The sequence below is a fragment of the Somniosus microcephalus genome, chromosome 4 (genome assembly GCF_052327205.1).
Source record: "Somniosus microcephalus isolate GS21.2 chromosome 4, FLI_Smic_1.0, whole genome shotgun sequence".
Taxonomy (NCBI): domain Eukaryota; kingdom Metazoa; phylum Chordata; class Chondrichthyes; order Squaliformes; family Somniosidae; genus Somniosus; species Somniosus microcephalus.
Window position 1 is genome coordinate 255675697 of NC_140990.1, and position 19567 is coordinate 255695263.

General features: G+C 44.4%; 1 protein-coding gene across 1 annotated transcript in view; it reads left to right on the plus strand.

Annotated features, from left to right (window-relative positions):
* Positions 1 to 19144, plus strand: part of dcaf17 (ddb1 and cul4 associated factor 17) — a 53338-nt gene extending 34194 nt beyond the window's left edge. The window contains exons 13-15 of the mRNA XM_085986268.1: positions 9295 to 9375; positions 13333 to 13488; positions 16960 to 19144. Coding sequence (XP_085842394.1) covers positions 9295 to 9375; positions 13333 to 13488; positions 16960 to 17082 — 360 coding nt within the window. The 3' untranslated portion in view covers positions 17083 to 19144. The remainder of the gene's footprint in view (positions 1 to 9294; positions 9376 to 13332; positions 13489 to 16959) is intronic.
* The last annotated feature ends 423 nt before the right edge of the window (positions 19145 to 19567 follow it).

Consider the following 19567-nt stretch of genomic DNA (forward strand, 5'->3'; position numbering starts at 1 on the left):
GTCCAACGGCGTCGTGAGACAGTCGGACCTCGATCGGCGGGAAAAGCCGGGCAGCGACCGCAGCCACGAAGCGCTGAGACTGGGAGTAGGCACGGGAAGAGAAACCCAGCTGCAGCCGGGGGAGGGAAACACCGGTCTGCGAGAGGGCTGGGAGGCGAACAGGAACCGTGCGGGTGGGAGAGAGAGACAGAGCCGAGCAAGGGGAGAGAGACTGTGCGAGAGCCAGTCCAGCGGCTGAACTGTTCTCCACCAACGGGGTACCCAGGGCCGGTAGAACCGAACGTGCGGGAGAGAGAGCGACAGAGCCGGGTACGGAGAGAGAGACTGCGCGAGAGCCAGTCCAGCGGCTGAACTGTTCTCCGTTAACGGGGTGTACCCAGCGCCGGTAGAGCCGTGCGGGCGGGAGGAAAAGACAGAGCCGAGTAAGGGGAGCTGTGCGAGAGCCAGCCCAGCGGCTGAACCTGTCCGCTGTGGGGAAAGCGTACCCCTTCCACCAGGAAGAAACGCGGGACGCCGCCATTAGGCGGAGGAGACGACAGAAGCGGGAAACCGCCATTGAAGTGGGCGGGGAGAGAAAGGAAGAGCGGGAAACCGCCATTTTTGCGGGAAAACCGCCATCTTAACTGACATACCGCCATTGAAGTGGGCGGGGAGAGAAGGAAAGAGCGGGAAACCGCCGATTTCGCGGGAAAACCGCCATCTTAGAAATAAACAAATAAATAAGAACACTTAAAGAAATACTGGTGCTGCTCCCAAGGGAAGAAAGATGCCTAAGCGAGGGAATATTAACGACTTTAATTCTGAAATAGAAGACTGGGCCACGTACGTGGAACGCATAGAGATCTATTGCGAAGCCAACAAAATAGAGGAAGACGACAAGGCGATAACATTGCTAAACTCGATGGGGGCAAAAACATACGGGCTCTTGAAGCATCTAATAGCACCAGATAAACCAGCGGATCAGACCTTCGAAGAGATTGTGGCTGTGCTGAAGGACCACTTGAACCCCACACCGTTGATGCTGGCTGAACGATTCAAATTCTACGCAAGAACGCAGAGGAAAGACGAAAGCAATGCGGAGTACTTGGTCGAACTGCGTAGGCTAGCGAAATACTGCCAGTTCGGAGGGAATCTGACACAAGCACTGCGGGACAAGTTCGTATGCGGATTGTCCAAAGAAGGGACGCAGAAGCGACTACTGGAAGAGAACGACCGCACACTGGACAGGGCTGTCCTTATAGCTGCATCGCACGAAGCCGCAGCGAAAGGAACGGCGGAAATGCAACTAAAGGCGGCGGCACTCGGGGTGGACCAAATTACTTCAAGCACAACAAAATGCTACCGTTGTGGGAAGACAACGCATGACCAGAATCAATGCTGGTTTAAGAACCAAGAGTGTAGGAAATGTGGCAAACTGGGTCACATCGCGAAGGTATGCCGGTCAGGGAAGAAGACCAACAATCAAAGGAAGCCACCACAAGAAAAGTACAAGGAGGTACACAAGGTGGCTGAGAAGAGTTCAGACGAACAGAATTCAGACTCAGACCCAAACAACCAGGAGCTGGGTAGTCTGAGAATCCACAATGTGGGTAAAGAAACGGATCTACAAACCATCTGGGTCATACTAAAAATAGGTGGAGTCCAAGTAAGGATGGAGCTGGACACTGGATCAGCTCTATCAGTCATCAACCGAAGGGACTGCCACCGGCTATTCTCTCACATACCCTTAAGAAATACCAAGTTCGTATTACAGACATACACGGGGTATAAACGTATACCCCATGGGGAAAATAAGAGTCAAGGTGAGAGATAGGGGTAAAGAACACCCAAGAATGAACTTGTACGTATTACCTGAAGGAGGACCACCACTTCTAGGACGGGAGTGGATTAAGAAAATAGATATGGAATGGCACTACCTAAAAGCCATAATGAGGGAGGACTCGGTGCAAGCTATCAGCTCAGATTCTGAAATGGATGACGATAAGACCAATTCAAATATGGAAGACAAGGCTAAAAGGGACTTGCCGACGATGGGGAAGGAAACGAAGACATGCAGAAGGACGTATGTTACCAAGAAGAATAAAGCTGCAGAGCAGAACTCCAGGTTGACAGAGAATTCTGAGCCTGTTCAAGCAAAGGATTCATCCACAACGGAAGAACACCGAGTTCGGACTCAAACTTATGTCAAAGTACGACAACAATTAGAACAGTTGAGTGACCGTCTCGTACAAGAGATGAAAAATATGGAAAAGTTCTGGGACACCGAATGGGAGAACCTGGAAAGACAACAGAGACAGCTAGCTCAAGCAGAGAGCAACCATAGAGCCATCGTGGCCAAATACCAATCACATTCCCCTGATGCTGTTCAGGAACTAGAATATTTACAGAACGAACCAAAGGAAGAGGAATCTTCAGGAAGCCAGGATTTTATCCCAGTTCATCTCTACGACTCGTTGCAAGCAGAGTGTAACAAGTTGAAAGAACAGTATGAACAGGCCCAGACTACAATCCTGGAAGGGGTTAACTCGGCAACCTCCGAAAAGCTAGTTTTAGTGAAAGCATCTGAACAGCTAAAGGTTGAACATGAGCGAGAATTACAAAGGCTGCAGGAAATGTTTGATGAGCTCCAGGCCAAGACAGACTCATCGGTAGAGATTCCATCCATCGATGAAAAATTAGAGGTGGAAGACATAGCAGAACATGAAATTCAAGATGTCCAAGAACTCATTAAATTATTGAAGGCAACCCAGGACAAATATGAGGCGGCAATGGCCGAGGTTCAACAACTTGAAGAACATATTCAACTAGGAATCCGGGCAGTGGAAGGAAAGGCAACTGGAAGGATCACAGAGACTGTAGGAATGGCCCCTGAACAGGAGTTAGAGAACATCAAGGCGCAACTTCTTCGAGCGCTTAAAACCAAAGTACCGGAGGAAAGGAAGGTGAAAACATTGGAGGGAAAGGTGGATGAAATGGAGAAGACTCTAATCCACAGTGTCCCCGTAGAAGAGTTAACGGCCAGCCAACTCTTACACACGCTGAGGGACAAGACTCCAAAATGGGAACACGAGTTTCAGGGTTCAAAGGGAAAGAATTCGGAGCTTCCAAAAGTCACGGAGATAGCTGAGGTGGCAACACAGCTTTTACAAGGATGCCAAAAGTACGCTGAATTGCGTCAAGGGGAACAGAAGGGGGTGGAAACAGATACTCCAGTAGAAGGATTAAATAGCCTGACAACGAAATCCCCGATGGAAGGGAAGGTATCGAACTCACAAATGAGGCCAGTAGTGAAGGAATGGCAGACATTCCCGGAAGAGCGGAATGAATATGAATGTTTGAAGAAGTCTTTTCAAGAAAGATGGTTAGGGAAGGAACCACCGTCGGCTAACGTCCAGATGGATAAGAAGGAAGTAGAAGGGCCTCTCACTGGCCTAACTCAGGACGACCCCGAATATTACCATGACCTGTTGAGTGACACTGAATATTACGAGGATCTGGTCTGCTCAGTTTGTGATTGAAAACTCCCAAAGTGCTGAAATCCGGATGAAGCACTTAAGGTCTAAGGAACATAGAGAGTTGGTGGCGCTACAGCTGGCAGCCGAGAAAGGAGCTCCGAGAGTGTCAAAAAGGCAGAAAAGAAAAAGAAGAAGCAGAAGATAATAACTGTCTAAAATATTAGCACTTCTACCATCTCAGGCGGGACACTACAAAAGGAGCTAAATTAGTTGAAAAACTGGAAAATATCAAGACAGCCAGTTGGCTGTAAAAGTCCGCGCTGCTGGTTCAACAGGACGGAAGTTCAAGCTGTTCTGTCAAGAAAAAGGCTATGGAGGAGTCACGCTAGCCATGTGAACTGGCTACCTCAAAGAGATGTTGTTCGGAACGAGTCAAGATCAGAGACTGAATCTATGAACTGTTTCCGCAGAGACTGAACTTGTGAACTGTTCTCATCGAGATTATATCTGTAAATTGTTTTATATGACGTTGACTCCACCGAGATTATATCGGTAAATTGTTTTATAGGAAGTTGAAGATATGTATGTTTAATGGGGACTCTGTAAGTAATAAGCTAAAAAGGGAGGATTGTAGTGTATGTACCCGTCTACCTTTAAGGGAACTATTGAATGTAACCGTTCACCTTTAAGAGAACTACTTTAGGTGTGGCACTATTTATTTGGCTTCTGTATACTGTAATACCGACAGTGACCACACCAGTATATAAGTGTTGTGGCAGGATAACTGGGGCAGATTCGCCCTGACCTTCGAATAGTAAAGACCTGTTTGTTTGTTACTCCTGAAGTCTGTGTCGTTATTAACCGTACAACCCACAGACTTTACACAGATAAACTCAGAAATCCAGAAGTTGCCGTCAGTGATTCTACGCTTCTCCACAGGCTGCGCTGTTGAACTCACTGGAGCCCGCAAGCATTTCAAATCACTGAACTGACGAAAACTTCCACTTTTACACTAGAATATCGCTGTTAAAAAACCCAAATGGCAGACTGGTCATGAAGTTAAAAGCCCATGGGATCCAGGGCAAAGTGTCAAGTTGGATTCAAAACTGGCTCGGAGACAGGAAGCAGAGGGTAATGGTTGATAGGTGTTTTTTGTGACTGGAAGGCTGTTTCCAGTGGGGTTCTGCAGGGCTCAGTACTAGGTCCCTTGCTTTTTGTGGTACATATCAATGATCTAGACTTGAATATAGTGGGTATGATTAAGAAGTTTGCAGATGATACTAAAATTGGCTGTGTGGTTGATACTGAAGAAGGAAGCTGTAGACTGCAGGAAGATATCAATAAATTGGGCAGAACAGTGGCAAATGGAATTCAATCTGGAGAAGTGTGAGGTAATGCATTTGGGGAGGGCAAACAAGGAAAGGGAATACACATTAAATGGTAGGACACTGAGTAGTGAAGAGGAACAAAGGGACCTTGGAGTGCATGTCCACAGATCCCTGAATGTAGCAGGCCAAGTAAATAAAGTGGTTAAGAAGGCATACGGAATGCTTGCCTTTATTAGACGTGGCATAGAATACAAGAGCAGGGGGGTTATGCTTCAACTGTATAAAACACTAGTTAGGACTCCGCTAGAGTACTGCATGCAGTTCTGGTCACCACATTACAGGAAAGATGTGATTGCACTAGAGAGGATACAGAGGAGATTTACAAGGATGTTGCCGGGAGTAGAGAATCTTAGCTATGAGGAAAGACTGGATAGGCTGGGTTTGTTTTCTTTGGAACAGAGGAGACTGAGGGGAGACCTTATTGAGGTGTATAAAATTATGAGGGGCCTAGATAAAGTGGATAGAAAGGACCTATTTCCCTTAGCAGAGGGGTCAAAAACCAGGGGGCACAGATTTAAAGTAATTGGTGGAATGTTTAGAGGTGATTTGAGGGGAAATTTCTTCACCCAGAGGGTTGTGGGGGTCTGGAACTCACTGCCTGAAGGGGTGGTAGAGGCAGAAACCCTCACCACATTTAAAAAGTACTTGGATGTGCAATTGGGATGCTGTAGCCTGCAGGGCTACGGGCCAGGAGCTGGGAAGTGAGATTGGGCTGGATAGCTCTTTGTTGGCCAGCATGTACACAATGGGCCGAAATGGCCTCTTTCCATGCTGTAACTTTCCATGATTCTATTAAACAAGCTGTTTCAGTGGCAATCTGTAGTTAGCTCAATAAGCTGATTGATGTCAAAATAAACCATTTGTTGTGGTAAGCTGTGCTCTGTAACAGATTCATTTACCACTAGATAATCTGCCTTTTCTGATTCAAAATTCCCAAAGATTCTCCCTGTTTTAATGAACATTCACATTTAATCTGCCCCGTTTAAATGTCCATATATCTACTGCCAGGTAAAATTTTAGCATAAAATGTCAGACTCATTGAATGAAGGCTTGGCTGTTTCACCAAGTATAATCTGCTCTCCAAGTCCTATAATACCCATTTTTAAACTCTAGTACCTTTCATTTCCACAGGGGCTCTCCCAATCATTTGCTGTAATTTTGGCGGAGGATCCATAGAAACCTAGATAAACAGTGTAAACATCAATTACGATGTTGCCCCAGGGTTTTCATGGATCTTCCACCGAACTTATGGTGGCCAATTGGAAGAACCCCCGCGGAAGTTCTACCCCATATGTGTGTGAGGAATTTTATGGACAAATGTGAAATTACTGTGACAGAAAAGAGAAAATCACATTTATAAAGCACTTTTCATAAACTCTGGACTTCCCAAAGCGTTTTATGGCCAACAAAATACTTTTGAGGCATAATTACTATTGTAATGTAGGGAAACACAGCACCCAATTTGCACATAGCACAAACAGCAATATGATAATATTCAGGTGATCTGATTTTGGTGGTGTTAGTTGAGAGATAAATATTCCCAGAATCCCCTGCTCTTCTTCGAACAGTGCCATGGGATCTTTTACATGCATCTGAGAGGGCAGATGGGGCCTTGATTTAATGGCCTAGAATTTGCAGTCAATGGCGAAGCAACGGTGATTACATTATTAATTTGATAATTTGATTGTAGCACTGTCTATAGCAGATCTCCAGCGTCCAGCAGGAGTGATGTCATCAAGCTGGCTAAGTAGCCAATCACATTGAAGAATTCTCACAGGCAGCAAACCAGGAAATAAAAAACAGCTTTTATTAATCAGTTTTTAAAAATTTTATAGAGAGCAAAATAAAGATTTGGGCATACACATGGGGTTAAGGTAGAAGCTAAAATATCATAAACAAACTTTACATTTTAAAAATCTATCATAATGGAGAAATTTGACATCCCACAAATATAAAATTATTTTTCAGGCAACAGCGGTTGTTCAGCAATAGTTATTACTCAGAACACCATTATAAACCATTACACCTCATTGAACAAGGTTTAACATTTTATGGGGTTTTTAACAGCGATATTAAGAGTGGAAAAGGGGACATTTTCATCAGTTCAAGCGATTTCAGTGATTGACGGCTATGGGGAGTTCCACAGCACATCCTGTGGTGGAGCAGGGAATGACTGACCACAACTTCAGGATTTCTGCATTTATCTGTGCATGCGCTAAATCCTGAAGTTACGGTCAGTTTCAGAAGGGTAATGACGGCGATCGCCGACAGTTTTGGCGTCATTACCACCACAAAATCCAGACCAATGTCTCTTCCGAAAGACTGCACTTCCAACAGTGCAGCACTTACTTCAGTGCAGTCCAGAAGATCAGCCTTGATTTATGGGCTAAAATCTCTGGAGTGCTATCCAGTGACTCCTGATGGAAAGAGCACAATGTGTGCATGTTGGGTGAGACAGGATTGTTCTCAACTATGATACCCCCATGATAAAAGGCTTATACACAAATGATGGCCACTTGTGAGAGATACTGGAGGACAGCCAGCATCCATAGGATCATACCCCAACATAAGTCAGTGCTATCAGGAGATGAAAATGGTCACCAAAAAAAAAGTTCAGTGCCAGCCAAGACTTAAATCTCTCTTTCTAACCCACACCCAGACAGTGTACCAATCCTAGCTAAGGGGAGGGTAATTGACCTGCTTCCAAGGCTCTACCAACACTGCTCCTAGACCAGGTCCAATGCTTTTTAGATTTACTCATAGAGAATAAGAGCCCCCTGCAACACACAAGCTAGCAGAACTAACTGCATGGGGGAAAAATTCAGTTGCTTTGCACCAGCGCCCTAAGAGGGCGCTAACGGGGCACAAAGCAACTAGCGCACGGGCGCGGCGCTGCTAACACTCCCGTCATCGCCGTGCGCAGCGCCCCGGCCGCGATCTTCGGTAGCGCCCCCTGACATACCGCTGGACGCTATGTCCGATAGAGCCAGGGGGGCCTACCTGTGTCCGGGGCGGCGCTATTTAAAGGCGAGGTGCCGGGCGGCCATTTTTGTTGCTGGCCACCTGCCAGCACCTGCCTCCGCTCCCGTCCTCGGCCTCCTCTGCAGCCCCCCCCCCCCCCCCCGCAGAATGCTGGCTGTGCTCCGTGAACTCGGCACTTCTCTTGAGGGCCAGGTTCATAGAAACATAGAAGATAGGAGCAGGAGTAGGCCATTCGGCCCTTCGAGCCTGCTCCGCCATTCAATGAGATCATGGCTGATCATCCAAATTCAGTACCCTGTCCCTGCCTTCTCCCCATATCCCTTGATCCCTTTAGCCTTAAGAAATATATCCAACTCTTTCTTGAATATATTTAATGATCTGGCCTCAGCCGCCCACTGTGGCAGAGAATTCCACAGGTTCACCACTCTCTGGGTGAAGAAATTCCTCCTCATTTCAGTCCTAAATGGCTTACCCCTTATCCTTAGACTATGACCCCTGGTTCTGGACTCCCCGGCCATCATAAACATCCTTCCTGCATCTAGTCTGTCCAGGCCTGACAGAATTTTATAGGTTTCGATGAGATCCCCTCTCAATCTTCTAAACTTCTTTTGCCAGCACTCCGATCCCCGGTGGCCCAGCTGGTCGTGCTGCGCAAGGCCCCTCCCCTTTAAGAAGGGGAGGAAGGCCTGCAATACTGCGGTACGTAGCACCGCGATATTCCTTCGCAGCGCCCCAAGAGGGAGGCGGGGTGCTTTCAGTAGCGCCCCACTTCCCTCTTGGGGCACTACCACTCAATTTCGGCTGCGGGGGCGCTAAAAGTAGCACCCCAGCGAAGTTAGCGCCCCAAAGGGGGCAGGACTCAATTTCCCCCCACATGAGTTTGCATTCTCTCCTATTGTGGGGAGCTCAGCCCTCCCCACAACAAACACACACCTTTGGGACATATCCCAATCAGAATAATTTAGCATTTGCCTGGAAGTGATGAAATACATGGAGGCTGAATCAACACAATTTTGTACCCACCATTCGGCATAGACGCAATGGATCAAATGGCCTCCTGTGCCATAAATTTCTATGATTATATGAATTTCTATGATCAAGGAAACTGACCAGAAAGGAAATAAAGACTAACACAGGAGGGGAATAAGCCAACACCAGCCCACCTCAAAACAGACAACGATAGCAATCTGAACCGCTACCTAATGTAAGCAGGATCCCTTTCCATAGCCAAACCCCAGGGAACAAATTGCTCCAATTGATAAATACGTGCTGCCGCTGGTACGTGCACAGCCATGACAGTAAACCTAATGTACCATTGTACTCTCCCACAAGCACCATGCACTCTAATATGGTGCATTAAGGATGTTTGCTCACTTGGTAAAGAACATTGAAAGTACAAGACCCAAGTGAATATTTAACAAAAAGAATACTGATATTTAGCTCTGTAAATGTTTTTCCTCCTATTCAAGGTGGAGAGCTCAGTAACGGTGACAGCCTATGGTCGAGTTGTAAAAAGACGATTTTCTCGATTAGATGATGACCAGTATGAGGTAATTGCAGATTTAGAATAAATTAATCATTTGTGACTCCTGACAACGAACTGGAAGCTACCGGAAGCTGCACAGAAGCATTCTGCGCATAACTGTCAGGTCCCAAATTTTAAAAAAAATAACGTTCACCACAACAGACAGAGGATCTGAGAAGTGCTGAAGCACATCACTAATAAATTTTCATTAATGTTAGAAATTCCCAATCTACCGTCCCCACGACTGTTACAGGAACCTCCGAATACTTCTAGTCTCAGAAAAATAATTTGCAAAATATTAACAAACCCAACTACCCATAGGCAAAACAGATGGCGCTGGGGCCAAACTATCCCCCACCTGAAAACTGCTGACTCTGACCAACCACAATTTAGTGCACAAACAAATTCTACAATTCACACAATTAATCAATTAAACTACAACTGAACAAGATATTTTTTAATCCACTTCTTTATTCCTCATTTTGGGAATTCTGGCGACAACAAGCAAAAAAAAACCCACTGGAACTGTGCATGTGCAACCACTTCCAGTTCGTTGGCAGCAGTCCGTCCTAAATTAATATATTGGATTTATTTTCTCCTTTGAACAGGCAAGTCTTGAAGCTACTCGTTAATGGTGGAGGGGAATTTAGTTTATGGGACTAACTATCTGTCTCAGTAACTCATCTGTTATTTCAGTTGAATACTCAGACTCTTCCCTTCCCTTCCTCAACTTCTTGGTCTCCATTTCTGGGGATAGACTATCGACCAATATCCACTATAAGCCCACTGACTCCCACAGCTACCTTGACTACATTTCCTCCCACCCTGCTCCCTGTAAGGACTCTATTCCATTCTCCCAGTTTCTCCGTCGCATCTGTTCTGACTATGCCACCTTTCCTACCAGTGCTTCCTATATGTCTTCCTTTTTCCTCAACCAAGGATTCCTCTCCACCATGGTTGACACGGCCCTCGACTGTGTCCATTCCATTTCCCGCACTTCTGTTCTCACCCCTTCCCCTCCCTCCCTCCCAGAACCATGATAAGGTTCACCTTGTCCTCACCTTCCACCCCACCAGCTTCCACATTCAACAGATCATCCTCCAACATTTGCACCACCACCAAACACATCTTCCCCTCCCCCTCCCCTTTCCGCATTCCGAAGGGACCATTCCCTCCGCGCCACCCTGGTTTGCTCCTTTACCTCCAACAGCCCTTCCCCTTCGCCCGACACCTTCCCATGCAAGTGCAGGAGATGCAACACCTGCCCTTTTACCTCCTCCTTTCGCACTGTCCAGGGCCCCAAACACTCCTTCCAGGTGTAATAGTGATTTTCTTGTACTTCTTGCAATTTAGTATACTGTATTCGCTGCTCACAATGCGGTCTCCACGACATTGGGGAGACCCAATGCAGATTGGGTGACCGCTTTGCAGAACATCTCCGTTCAGTCTGCAAGCGTGACCCTGAGCTTCCGGTCGCCTGTCATTTTAGTTCTCTGTCCCATTCCCGCTCTGACCTCTCTGTCCTCAGCCTCCTACACTGTTCCAATGAAGCTCAACATAAGCTTGAGGAACAGCACCTCGTCTTTCGATTAGGCACTTTACAGCCTTGAGCTGTACAGCATTGAGACTTTACAGCATTGAGCTCAACAATTTCAGATCATATCCTCTGCCCCCATTTTTTTTGGACGGCAGCTGTTGGTGATTATTCCCATTTACACCTCCTAGACTCATCTTTTGTTTCTTTATTTGTCCATTATCATCTTTTGCCTTGCACCATCAACCCTTTTCTGCCTTCCACCCTATCACAGACCTTTTGTTCTTTCCTCCCCTCCCCCCTTTCCCTGCCTCTGTAATTGCTTAAAACCTGTTACCTCTCTAACATTTTCCAGTTCTGCAAAAGGTCATCGACCTGAAACGTTAACTCTGTTTCTCTCTCCACAGATGCTGCCTGACCGGCTGAGTATTTTCTGTTTTTATTTCAGATTTTCAGCATCCACAGTATTTTGCTTTTGAAAAGTCTTAACACCTTTTAATAAACCAACTCAAAGGCCAACCCATGTAAACAGTTACTTAGTTGTTTTATCTGGGTGAGCAGCACTATGGGAGAGGAGACCTCTCCAAATCACAAATTGCATAGTATCTGAAGCTATAATGAGGCTCATGGTGGATGACAATGTGGTCAAAGAAAACTGTTTTTACTTTATCTTCCAAAATCAAAAGTGCAGCAAACTGGGCAGGCAGACTTCTGCATGTGATTAATAAACTTGAACTCCTGACTACCCTAAGTATGCAATTTAACTTGTATTTATTTCTAAATCTCATCTTAATTTTCATTCTTTACCTAATATTAAATGTATGTCATAAGTGAATTCTGAAGAGCCATGGGTGGACATTTTATATCCCCATTAATAACGCTGATTGTAACTTAATGACTTGGCACAGATGAGTTACCTGTTCAGCCTGATCAATGTACATAAATCCTATACCATGGTTCTTCATGTTATGTCCTTCAGTGTATTTGATTATAAAACTCAATTTATGTTATTGGTTAGATGGAGAAATGTTAAGTGTATACTTGTAATGCTGATCTTGTGGAAGAAAATTATGTTAGAGCAGAATTATGAATTATGCAAACAAGTGCAAGTTGTGCTGTGAGGAGGATGCCGAGAAACTCCAGTATGATTTGGACAAGTTGGGTGATTGGGCAGAAGCATGGCAGATGCAGTATAATGTGGATAAATGCGAGGTTATCCACTTTGGTGGCAAAAACAGGAAGGCAGATTATTGAACGGCAATAGATTGGGAAAAGGGGAAGTGCAACGAGACCTGGGTGTCCTTGTGCACCAGTCGCTGAAGGTAAGCATGCAGGTGCAGCAGGCGGTTAAGAAGGCAAATGGTATGTTGGCCTTCGTAGCGAGAGGATTCGAGTACAAGAACAAGGATGTCTTGCTGCAGTTGTACAGGGCCTTGGTGAGACCACACCTTGAATATTGTGTGCAGTTTTGGTCGCCTTATCTGAGGAAGGATGTTCTTGCCCTGGAGGGAGTGCAGCGAAGATTCACCAGACTGATACCTGGGATGGCAGGAATGACGTATGAGGAGAGATTGGGTCGATTGGGCTTATACTTGCTGGAGTTTAGAAGAAAGAGAGGGGATCTCATTGAAACTTATAAAATTCTAACAAGACTGGACAGACTGGATGCAGGAAGGATGCTCCCGATGGCCAGGGAGTCCAGAACCAGGGGTCACAGTCTAAGGATAAGGGGTAAGCCATTTAGGACAGAGGTGAGGAGGAATTTCTTCACCCAGAGAGTGGTGAACCTGTGGAATTCTCTAACACAGAAGGCAGTGGAGGCCAATTCATTAAATATATTCAAGAAGGAGTTGGATATATTTCTTAAGGCTAAAGGGATCAAGGGATATGGGGAGAAGGCAGGGACAGGGTACTGAATTTGGATGATCAGCCATGATCTCATTGAATGGCGGAGCAGGCTCGAGGGGCTTAATGGCCTACTCCTCCTATTTTCTATGTTTGTATGTAACTGACTAGTATAAGTTATAAGAATATAAGGCACTGGAGTATTTACTACCATATATACACAGCAATCTAAATCTGTGCAGAACAATGGTGAGTGGGGAGCCTCTGTATATGGATCATGGGAACACCACCACCTCCAAGTTCCCCTCCAAGTCACACACCATCCTGACTGAGAAGTATATCGCCGATCCTTCATCGTCACTGGGTCAAAATCCTGGAACTCCCTCCCTTACAGCACTGTGGGAGTACCTTCACCACACAGACTGCAGCGGTTCAAGAAGGCGGCTCACCACCACCTTCTCAAGGGCAATTAGGGATGGGCAGTAAATGCTGGCCTTGCTAGCGACGCCCACATCCCATAAACAAAAAAAAATGTAAGTTATCAGTGAATTGTATTTACGAATGAAGAATTCTTATCCCTTTATTGTATCTTCACTTTTTAAGACCTTTAAAATGGTAGACTATGAGGATGAGCTCGAACTGTTGACTGTTTTGGCAGTAGCTCCAACAGATATTGAAGGAAACACTCATCTAGATTTTTACGACAACCAATCTGGCATCTTAATTAAGAGTGTTCCAATAAGGGAACAATGGGATGTTGTAAGTATGACCAGTAACTTGTCATTTGGTTTAATATATTTGCTTGGCTGTCTTGTTGAAGTACCATAGAACTTTTGAGATATTGTTCATACCTGTGATTCTCCACACATTAGCTACCAATCTCAGTCATGTCACCATGGGATGGAGACCAAACACTTCCTCATGGAAGCAGGAGAAAGGAGATAACAGCTGATAAGGAGGTAGTCCGACCCACTTTCACATGCCTCCTAGTAACTGATCAGAGCGTCACTAATGGAGGCCTGGGAGCAGCTTTGCCAGCTCATTCTCTTAACTGGGAATAGTGGATGGTACGGGCAGATGTAGAAAGGGGAAAAGGAAGAAACCTTTATGTATGCTCACTTTGAAATTGTGTGCCAAAGCTTGGCACTCTACTAACTACATCTAAAGGCCTTTAACTAATGGTGTACAAAAGGTGACATCTACCCTTTGGTATTGGCTACTAATTGTGGAGCAACTAAATAATATACTAATGGAACACCCATTTAATCTCACTTGAGGAAAGTCTTTAGAACTCATGATACCACTGTGAAGGCTTTTCTCACTAAAACGTGTTTTCTTTTGTTTCCTATTCTACTGTTTATATGAACAGTTACATTATTTTTTTTAAGTATTTGGATGCAATGAAGATTATTACAAATACAGACTTTAATACTTTCCATTAGTCATATGAGCTGTGTCACTTTCCAAAGGTGAACAATGCCAGCTTTCAAATCACCTGTGTAGGATTTAAATTATGTGGCAGTGTCAACCCCAAATACTACTTGCACAATTGAATAAGGACTGGTAATAAATATTCACTCCACAGTAAAACAAAAAAGGGACAATCAAAACATATTTTCAATTTATTGTTGCTCACTAGCCAAATAAAAGCTACTCAGGCCTTCAGTTTAGTGTGTAGGTATGGTATTGTAGATAAGATTTACAGAAGTAATGAGGTGATGCAGTTTGTTATCTCCTCAAAATATCGAAACCTATGGCATTTAACGTAGGTTAATACCTTGCAGTTTTTATAAACTATTAGTCTGTTAAACAAAAAGACATACAGTAGTAGGACCAACATAATGAACTGGTCTTTCTACAAAATACTACACATCACAATTTCCAGTCATACAGCATAGAAATAGGCCATTCGGCATATCAAGTTCTCCACATCAGTCTAATCCTACCCACTCTTCTCTCATCCCCCTTGCTCTTTAATTCTCTTTTTCAAACAACTAATTCCCTTTTTTTTTAAATGATGGACTCTGTTTCAACGATGGTTTGTGTCCGAAAGCGCCACATTCTACCCACCTTCTAAAGAAATATTTTCTAACCTCCCTTTAATTTTTGTAATTATCTTAAATTTGCACCCTCTTGCTACCATCTCGCTGATGGTGAAAACAAGATTGACCTCATAATAACCCTTCATAAGCTTGATAACCTCGATCAGGTCCCCTTTTAACATTATAAACAAAAATCAAAATACTGCAGATACTGAAAACAAAAACAGAAAAAACTGGAAATGCCCAGCAGGTCAGGCAGCATCTGTGGAGATACAGAAGTCACTCAGTTGACATTTCAGGTCCTGATGAAGGGTCTTAAAATCTGAAACATTGACTGACTTCTGTTTATCCAGAGATGCTGCCTGACCTGCTGAGTATTTACAGCTTTTTCTGGGTTTTTTTGTTTTCCTCTTTTAACCAACTTTAGCGCCTGGCAGTAATTAGCGGCGGCGACCGCAAAATTGAGTTTTAGTGCCCCAAGAGGGAAGTGGAGCGCTAAATCAAGCGCTCCACCTCCTCCTTGGGGCGCTAACGTCGGAGAGCGGGGCAGAGACTTCAGCAGCGCTGCTGCGTTCAAAGGCTCCTTCTCTCCCTTAAAGGGGAGGGCCATCGCTGCAGGCTCTGCAATTTAAAAATACCTAACTGGACCACCAAGGCAGCCGAGATCCCGCGCGATCAGCCCGGCACTAGAGTGCCGGGCTGATTGATCGCGGGCAGAAACCCCTGGGGCGCTAACGGGAGGTGCAAAGGCACCCAATTTCACCCCCCCAAGCCTTTCTTGATAACTGTTAAGCCCCATCCCTGATAACAGCCCTAGTGAATCCATTCTGTACCTTCTCCGTTGCTTTTAGATCCTTCCTATGCACTTTGTATATATAATATAGTCCCTCACTGACCTGCTAATGTGCCACAGATTGTTTATGGCGTCCTCACTAAGAATATAAAATACTGCAGTACGAATATAAAATATAACATTTTCCAACACCAGCCTGAATATACAAGTGTTTTATTTTAAAGTTCTCCCCTCCCTTACTATTCTGAAGAACCTGACTCCTTGCTGAGGTATGGTTCCATAGGACCCTGTGGCCATCTGGTACCTCATCCTAGTGGCCATTATTCATGTGTGAGTGTTGGCAGTCTATCAACTGCAGAGGCTACCATAGCTGAGCCCAATCCTGTTCACCTGAAACACACACACACGCACTTTTAGATAGTGATCAGTTATAGGAATCCTGAGCAAAATTCTCATTCCAAACCTAAAGGTGATGAGCCCAGTTGTAGATCTGCTGGGGGAGAAATTCGGTGGGCTGCGCCACCAGTTAGCGCCTAAAGAGGGCACTCAGTGGCTTTAGCGCCACTGGCCACGCCTCCCGCGATATTTAGCTGGGGCGCTAATGGCGGCGTTAGCCTGTTGCGCTGCGCCGCCACCGATGACGTCATCGGTGTGCGCAGCGCCCCGCTACCGCCCCGATCGCGATATTTGGCAGCGACCGCCTCTGTAGCGCCGCTCGCTAATCGCGCCCGGTTCACGGGGCCTACCTGTGGCGGCAGTGGCGCAAATTAAGGTGGAGGTGCGGGGCGGCCGTTTTTTTCGGCGGCCGCCTGCCAGCACCTCCGTCCCCGGCCTCCTGTTCTCCCCCCGCGGCATTGCCGGCTGTTTTCCGAGAGCCCGGCACTTCTCCTCGGTGCCGGGCTCTTTTGCCGGCACTCGTGATCGCTCATCGCGCTGGTGCAGGCCCCTCCCCCTTAAGAATGGGAGGAAGGCCTGCAGTACCGCAGCGCGCACACGCTGCGGCACATTGCGCTGCGATATTCAGTTTCAGCACCCTAAGAGGAACGCGGAGCGCCTCGAGCCTTGCCCCGTGTCCCTCTTGGGGCGCTCACGATGAATTTCCGGCGATCGCTGCTGCTCTGATCGCAGCGCAAAATCTGCCGCCCAGGCGAGCTTGGCGCCCCGTTTGCGGCTCCACCCAATTTCTCCCCCGCTGTCTTTGCCCTACCTGAAACTAATGCAGCTAGCCCAACACAAACTGGGAATCAAACCTGAAACTTTTCCAATTTATGTGGCTTAGCTACTCATTCAATTAACTCGGATAGCCAATGTGGGAACTAGGCATGAAAACACGTGTGTGTGACTCCCACATACCTTGCTTTACAGGTTTTATAAGAATGTTTTTTTAATTTGCAGACCTACAGTCATCAACTGTTCTTCGACAGAGATACGATTATACATATAGAACAGCTGGCAAACCGAAGCTTTTGCTGTCATGTTTACAAAATGGTTCAACATATGGCTGAAGATGGAGACTGAAATAAACATTGATGTATCCGAGTTTACTAATCTGTTACTTACAATGAATGCCATTTGATCTGGCTTTTTATTTTTTGATTTGTTTCATTTACAGCCATTGCACAACTTTAATTGGAAGGTTTAAGCTGATATTAGGGAACACTGTGAGTCAACATATAAATTGGCTGACAGGTAATGTTTCAGACGAAAAAAAAGCACTTTGTGCAGACAATATTTTGTGCTCACAGGGCTATATAACCTAGAACTGTAAGGCACCAATTACTTGGAGAATAACAGATGGCTGGAAATATGTCACATGGCTGTAACACTTGCAACATTTGGATGACATTCTAAACCAGAATAGCAAAGCTTAAATGGTTTATACAGACATCTGAACTCTAAAAATATGCCGCAGCTTTGCAATGTATGAATAGTTTAACCAGGGGAGATTGCACCTTCTGTTATCATTGGTGAGCTGTATGGCCACATAGCTTTGTATTATGTAATGGAGAGTTTAAGATGGATCCTAGAGCAGGGCTTCAGCTGTAAAGAAACAGAAGGTTCACAGAAACGCAATGCTATTTTACAGAGAACATTCCAGCATATGTTGTATAGCCCTACTGTGCAAATGCTTTAACAGTAGACTGCCCCTTTTTTAGCATCTTAAACATGGTAAGTATAATTTTTTTTTTAAAAGATTAAGCTAGTCATTCTCCAAATTGAGAGGATACAGACTAAATAATTTAGTAAAATTAACCTTGTGGTCTATTAGAGGTTAATAGGAGATTATAATTAAGCAGCCATTGGACAGACCTCAACAAGTCCATCATACGTTTCTATAGGGAAGTTACAGCAGGACAAGACCAACCTCCAGCTCATTCTAAAAATTACTGTTTGCTTAAAAGTTTCCATTCCCGATTTATACAGGAGTCTTAACTTTGATTGAAATTCAATGTGCATGCCTTTAAAAACTTCCAGTGAAAAATGCTGTACTGAATAAAGAGGAAAAAATGTGCATTTTTATAAAGCACCTTATCACGTCCTCGGGCCATCCCAAAGCACTTTACAACCAATGGATTACTTTCAAAGTGCAGACACTTATTACTTGGGTAAATAAAATAGTTTATTCTCTAGAAAGCCACTCTGGTAGAACTTGTAAATGAAGGTCACAACGTTTCAGAATATTGCTTCATTACTGGCATAAATAGGAAAGGTGTTGACAAAATATCCACGAGATGCTTACCTGGGAGAAGGGCAAGGGAGAGAGAGCGCAAGAGAAGAAACAAGAAAAGCATTTTTCAGCTAGTCTCCATTATCTTGGTAATTGGGTCTATATCTCCTGCTGGCTTCACAGACAGTGCTGTCACATTTCCTGAAATTTATTATAACTCAGTGGTTGTGTTTTATCTCTACATTTCTTCTCCCCCACCTTCAAAAAAAAAAATGGAGGCCTTGGTCTCCCCACACTGAGTAGATCACCGTCTCGTCCTTTTCTCCCACACTCTCAGACAGTAGCTTCTCTGGCACAGATTGAGTCAGACTCTGCTCTGTGCTCCCCTCACTAAAACTGGAGAATGCTGCTTATTCTAGTTGAAAACTGATGAAATTCAATACTTGGGAAACACAGTCCTGAAGTACAAAACAAATGCTGGAAATACACAGTAGGTCAGTCAGAATTTAGAGAGTACATGTTATATTTTGAGTAAGACCTTTTTGGAGGTGAGCAGCTAGTCAGCAGTCGGTTGACTATTATCTCTTTTAATGAAAAACAGGAGTATTATCAGTAGCACATGTTTTGGTACATTTTGCCTGCTACTACAGTGAAAATCTGATAGTCCCGTCACCTGGACCGAATAAAGTTTTCTTCCCTTTTTTTGTCACTGTTATAACTAATGTGGGGGAATAAATCGTTTAACCTTGCAAAGCAATTCAGATTATTAAGCAATATGATCTGATCAGGTTTTCACTAACAAAAATATAAGTGTTGAAACACATCCTTATTTTATATTGTTAGTACATGTTATATGTTAAAATATGTTGGATGTTTTCTAATAATTCCATTAAAAGGATTTTTACAATTTCACTTGTTTTTGTTGTGGTACTGCATCACAAGTGCTGATAAAAAAAATATAGCTCCGTTATAGGACTTACTTTTTGATTCTGATCAGTAATTATTGGTTTCTAACAATGGGAAGATTTGGTTTAAATTATTCAGATTTGTTAGTCTAAATCACTTAAATTTTAACAATAACATATCTTTACAATCACATATTGAACAGACACACATCACACTCCAATAAAGACTGAAGAAACAAAGATTCAAAACAAAATGGTAGAATTACTATCTAAAATGGACACTCCAATCTTAAACTTTCTCAAACGGAGACAAAAGATAATACTGGATATTCATTAATTGCCTGTGTTTTTTTGTTGGACAAACCTAGATATTTGCCACATAATTGTTAGCATTCTGATTGTTCTGTAAGTTGTATTTAAAATGTTGCTG